This window comes from Montipora capricornis, chromosome 12 (assembly GCF_036669925.1).
Source record: "Montipora capricornis isolate CH-2021 chromosome 12, ASM3666992v2, whole genome shotgun sequence".
Classification (NCBI taxonomy): domain Eukaryota; kingdom Metazoa; phylum Cnidaria; class Anthozoa; order Scleractinia; family Acroporidae; genus Montipora; species Montipora capricornis.
The window spans coordinates 6643757-6650165 of record NC_090894.1 but is presented as its reverse complement, the minus strand read 5'-3'; the positions used below and the strand labels follow the sequence as shown (position 1 = coordinate 6650165).

At 41.1% G+C, this 6409-nt stretch overlaps 1 protein-coding gene across 1 annotated transcript in view; it reads left to right on the top strand.

Annotated features, from left to right (window-relative positions):
* The window catches only part of LOC138026642 (uncharacterized), a 12379-nt gene extending 7458 nt beyond the window's left edge, over nt 1-4921 (top strand). The window contains exon 2 of the mRNA XM_068874077.1: nt 1457-4921. Within this exon, the coding sequence (XP_068730178.1) occupies nt 1457-4774 (3318 nt within the window). The 3' untranslated portion in view covers nt 4775-4921. The remainder of the gene's footprint in view (nt 1-1456) is intronic.
* Nucleotides 4922-6409: the final 1488 nt, after the last annotated feature.

Here is a 6409-nt window from a genome sequence, read left to right as displayed (position 1 = left end):
GAACACCTTCAGTGGATCTGTGATCAACTCTGCACAGTCTTCAGGTAAAAAAACAATATTGGAAATGTGACAGCCAAGAATTATTTGAAAGAAAGCTTGTCGTCTATTTTGTGCTTCATTATTCAAGGAAAAGTTTCTTTATGGAAACGGTTTGATCCTGAAATTTTAGTTTGTTGTAATATTGCGCATATTATTTGACACGATTGAGTTCTTTCTCTTCACGCACGTAATGAAATAGGAAGGGGTTTTTGCCTCTAATAGCAAATATGTTGTTTGTTTCAGAAAATTTTTCGCTGGAAAAGGTGGCCGTTATGAATTCATCATGTCTCATGATATGCGAGCTTAACTGGATAGTTTTTATAGCAATAGTAAAGCATTTTCTTGTCAAAATGAGGTTAGCGTCTTTCTGGTGTGTTCTGAATGAAATCGTGAGTTTGCCGTCTGCCGCGTAACCTTGATTTCCACTGTCAAAATTACCTCCAGAACCTACTGTTTGCGTAGAAAAAGCTTTTAGAATGATGTTCTTGTTTTGCATAAAGCAAGCTAACAAAATCTCTACCTTGCTGAGTTCGCCTTTGTTAGCGTTAATAGTATTTTGGTTCCGATGCTTCTGTTTTAGGGGTATATTGTTTTGGTCTCCCATCCAGACACTAACCCCGCCGGACAGGGTTAACTTCAGTGATTACAAAGTTGTCAGATGCTTGGAGGGCACGTTTAAACTTGTGGTGAAAAGAAGTTGTGAGGGAACTTGAAAATTATCAACATGTCAGCCCAGAAGCCAATGTTTGTCGCTTCTCTTTTATTTGTTATTCTTCAGAGACTGGAATGCTGTAGTTCAATACCACACAATTCAGTGCCTTCTGATTTTCTGTGACACGTACCACAGGCAACCGAGTGTATGCTTCACGGAAGCATCTCGTTGCATGAGTTTTTGACTTGAAGTCGTGTAACAGAGTTTTTTTCTTGGTTTGTCATTAAAGACGATAAACAAGATTTTAAATCTCAGTATGTATATAATAAACACAATACCACATTTAAAGTGCTTTGTACAGTATTTACGCACTCGTTGTTTTTGTATCAGGAATTACACTCGTTCGCTGCGCTCACTCGTTCGATTTCTGATATGTCAACAACTCGTGCGTAAATACCGTACGCCCGCACTTTCCATGAAGTATTCTCTATTTATGCTCTTTTAACCAATGATAGCATTGTTTTGCGCCGTTGTTGTTGCCGTCGCCGTCGTAAAATCTTAAGCTCCCGAATCTATATTTTTTGATGCATCCTATCTCTGCCCAGCTCTCTTGGCTTCCTTGTTTTTTCGACGGCACCTACGTCTTAAAGGAACAAATAATTCCCCCCTACCCCTACATAACTTATGAACACTCCCTAACGGTTGTCGCGAATTAAACTGTGAGCCTCTTAAAAATGAGAAAGATTCTTTACGCTTCCATTGCAGTTTAGCGATCTTTCCGAAGTTTACAAGGCTGTCCTGGAGATAGCAATGGCACGGTCTCCTTTTCCCATGGATGACGAAATGATGGACGAGCTTAATATGGCCATTCTGAAAGAACTTGACAGACTTGCTGAGGAGCATAATTTCCCCAGGGACGATGAATATGAATCCAAAGTGGCCGCCATCTTCTTAGCCGCACAGAGAGAAAATAGGAGTCGAAAATTTGCCTTCCACGCTTCAAGTGATAAGGGAAGGTACTCAAATTTCGGATTTACTTTTGACTCTTTTGACATCCTTAACGATGAGGACCGGCTCAAGTGTCAAACGAGATCAATCCTACGTAGTGGTGTTGGTAAATTTGGAGATGAAAACAACAAATTTTGCCTCAGTGCTTATGGATATTTCCAAGGGGCGGCTGATGCAGTCGATAAAGTAGAACATTATCTTCAACCCAAGGAACTCATCAAAATTGGAATTTTTCGTGATTCAAAATACCTATGGCCTGATGACTGCACCACAAAGATTCCATCAGGAAAAGAGGCTCTGCATGAGCACAAACTGGACATTGGTTCATATCTTGTAATTGAGTACATCAAAACTACCCTGTACTTTCACAACCCTACCTCAGTTGTTTGCGTAGATGATGCTTGGACTTTAGAAAGATTTGACTTTCAATTCAAGTTGAAAGATGACCCCGAGGTTATCAACCTCGTCCCCAGGGTCTTTCGTCCTTCCTTCCTAAGAGCGTTGCAAGGAAGGGAAGAAGAGGGACCCTGGGGACGAGGTCGCAAGGTTATCACTGGAAACTTTCCCTATGTGGCTTCAGCTAAGGTCAAAGCTGTCTTCAAGGCTGAATTTGATTTCGAAGTCAGAAAGAGTTACAAAGTAGATCCCTGGGCCAAGGTGCTCTCATTAGGGCTGAATTGCCTTTTGGACGAGACCAAGACAGAAACTCATAGTGGTCCTCAGTTCTCAGTTGAGGTCATTGCAAAGCCTCAGTGGTTTGAAGTAAGAGAGAAGCCCAACATCAAAGTTTCAAAAGAGGATGCTGAGAGGTTTCTTCAGAAAGCAGCCAGGAGGGAACAAATTCTTGAGGCGCTGGGTTGTAAAAGTGAACTTCTTTCCCTTGATGGCCAATCGGACAACTTGGGGAGTGACCTTACGCCACAGGAAGGTGACGTCCAGTGTGCCATCGAGACTAGAGCAATGACAAATGCAGTCGTAGAAAATTGGAAGATCCCAGTGAAGGAGTTCAACAGAACTGTGCAGCAGGGAGAAGGAGCAGTCTCTCACTTTACAGAAACGTATGGCAATGTTAAAGCAACTGTCAACGAACTGGAGATGTCAGTGGCTCAAACGACAGAAGTTGTACAGAACCTGGAAAGGTCAGTTCGGCATCGGGAAGCATCCGTTCAACATTTCCAAACATCAAATGAGGAGATACTACGATTAGTAGGTAAAAGCAGAAATAAAATTTGCAGAAATGCCAAAGATTTTTCTTCCATGAAAGTTGATGCCAGACAGAAAGCACAACAGGGTTATGCATCTGATTTGAATAACCTTGGAGGGCCTATCTTCGAGGGTCTTACTGATGCTAAAGTCCAGAATGAGTTTATCCTCCAAGGGGAACCTGCACCAAAAAGTATCGTTGGAGATGGAGTGGGTTCATTTCAATACAACGGAAAAACAGTCCAAATTCCTGAACATGTTGACAGAGTTTACATCACCAAAGATGGCCAGATTCATGCCCACCAGTACAAATATTCTACGGACGAGGGTGGCTTGGAGCACCTCACGAAGAAGCACTTTGAAAAATGGGGGCAGAAATCACCAGACTTACCTCCGCAAGCTCCCAACGAATTACGTTTTGACAATGTAGAGCTAATTGGACCCGATGGTGTTGCTCATGGGCAAACTGTAAATGCAAGAATTAGAGATGCAAAGACTGGAACATTGTCTGCAAAGCCATTTAAAGTTACTTCTGACATCAACCTTGGCGGGAAGAAACTGAAGTCTCCCAGTGTAACAGAAGTGGAATACTTTGTGGACAAAAACTTTGACAAGCTGAAGGATGTTGCTGTATCCTCAGATAACAGGAATGCGTTGTTAAAGAACCTGAATGAAGTACGCACCGAAGTGAATAGGTATGAAAAAAAATTGGAGAAAATGTCTAAACATGCTCAGTCAGCGAAAAACCCTGATGTACTCCAAGAGAAGATGAACCAGGTGAAAAAGAAGCTTGAAATAGCAAAGCGCGAGTTGGATACAGCCGGGCGGGACCTGCAATCTGTTGACCAGCAGGTTCAGTCGAAGTCTAAAGGAGCAGTCTCTAAGGACCTAGACAAGGCTGTGAGACAGAAACAAGCTGACCAGCAACTCTTACAGGATGCCAATACCAGACACACTAGTGGTCAACGGCAACTTGAAGAAAGCCAAAGACGGCTTGGATTAGAGAAGGAACAGCTGGACCAAGCTAATACAAATCTTAGAGAAAACAAAGCACAGCTTGAGAAAGCGAGAGCAAAGCAAATTAAAAGAGAGATTTGTCTGCAAGTTGGAGTGGCTGCTGCCATTGATGGAGTCACTACTATGCTCATATCTCTGGGAGATGAAATCTCAAAGTACAGGCAAGGCAAGATCGGTCTAGATGAACTATTTGTCAATGTAGCAGTCACTACCTCAAAGGCAACTGCCAGAGGAGCCCTTATGGGAGGAAGCTTGAGTTTAACCTTCCTGGGTCTTCAGCGAATGGCTGCATCCCAGACTACTATGATTGCAACAACTGGCTCTGTGTTGAGCAAGGCCCTGGGGCCAGGACTCTTAGCAGCTGGAATCTCATACCAAAGCATTAACATCATGAAGGGCTACGCTCATGGCAACATTACCAAAGGTGAAATGGGAAGGCAGATGTGTAGACTGGCCGCTACTACTGGGCTTTCCATAGGTGGGGCATATCTAGCTCCCTTGCTGGTTGCTGGTCCATGGGCTATTGTTTTGGGAGCTGGGATCTGCATTGCTGTGGCGGTGGGAGACCACTACTTGGGCAACAAGTTTTTTGGACTCTTTATCAAGGATGATCCTAAAGAAGTTACCTCCATCCTCGAGAAAGAACTGAAGCAACTTGACAAAGAAGTAGAGGAAAGGGCTTACAACATGTTCAACCTGGAAAAGAACTGCTCCAATGAGGAACTGAAGGACGCTTACAGAGCTGCAATTCTCAAGTACCATCCAGATAAATGCCCTGAAAAAGATGCTGAAGTGAAATTCACGGCCATTTTTGCTGCGTACGCTTTTCTTAAGGATAAAAGGAACATGAAGTGACAATTAGATAATGTTGACAAGTTTCTACTGTTCGGCAACAATGCTCTGCTTTTAGTTTACAACTGATCATGAATTTGTTTGAATTTTAATGAGTCCCTCAAAAATGAAGTTTAAAAGTGTGCTTTGAAAATTGGCTTGTAATTTTGGAATCAATGTAATTATCGTGATTTGAATCAAGTCAATCCAGGTGATTTAGAGTTAGGGGGACTAACTTGACTACAGTTTTTGTGGGTAGCCGCTGCGCATGCGCGGCTAACCACAATGTGAAAGCTAAAAAGTTGTCCGTGGCTGATGGTCGGTGTCTCACTCCCCTACTTGCCCGCATGACTTTTGCACAGCAAGAGTCCACAGCTGATATTAGACAAAAATCTGATGTAAACATGTGACGATGTATTCGCCGCTTTATCTTTCAGGTCACAGTCCCGTTTGAAACCAGCTATTTCTCACGCTGAGTTGTAGGTGAAAATAATTCGGAAATCAACACTCGACCACAACGAGTTAATTTAAGACCTTTGAAATTACAAAATGACGTGAAAGAACACGGAAAACTGTCAAGTCTGATAATAGCGATATTTCTTGTTTACAAAAATGAACGTCACATTTCTTTTGATATTGAAATTTGCCAACCACGGAACAAAAGAACTTATTATAATTGCATAGGTGATTATTGAAAATTCTCTGCGCTGATTGGCTGCCGATGAGGTGACTACCACGCGATAATCACAAAATGGCCCCAAGCCTTTTTATCGAGGTGACAAACGAAGAAATTAATTTTTTTTTAAAGAAAAGGCATATATTTTTCAAAGAATCACCTATGTAATTGTACTAAAACAATGATTGTTTCAACAGCGAATAGACCACTTTCGATATATTAAAATTCAGTCCAAAACAAAAGGCATCATCTCGAGGCTCTGGGGAATAAACTCATACAAGTCCTTATATTTATTCCCCAGAGCCTCGAGATGATGTCTTTTGTTTAGGATTGAATTTTAATATATCGAAATTGGTCTATTACTTCTATATTAATAACAATAGATGACGTAACGAGAAATATCGCTATAAACTAAAGACCGATGGATTGGTAAACGTTTTGTAAGTTTTTGAGTTGTAATGTGAAGTTATACTTTGTGTGGTTTACGCAGTATCTGGTATAACGCAAGGTGAAATATATAGGCCAATTTCGATCTGATTACTTTGAACTTTGCTGCCACGTTTGGGTAAAGAGAAAGCTAAAAATTATTTCTGCATTGCTCATCCTCGATGTCAATTCTTGCTTTTCAGTTCCTACCCTCGCAATGAACTTTGAATCATATTTTATTATATAGAAATAGGCATATTGTGGAGGACGCAATTACTTGAGTCAAGATGAGTTGATTTATCGCAACGAACAATTTCGCTTTGATGAACCACACAATGTTTTTGAAGTTCATTTTTGAATGACGATAATACATGTTTTGGATGAGACATCATCCATCGTCAGTTGTACAGTGAGAAATAAAATGAAAATATGCAATAAATAGTATAACTAAGTGAGATACTAACGAGAATAATTAAGGATGAAGGCGCGAACCAAAAGAGTAAAACTATTTAAGCTAAGAAAGGAGACTAATTAGTATGAAAGGGGTAAATTAACAT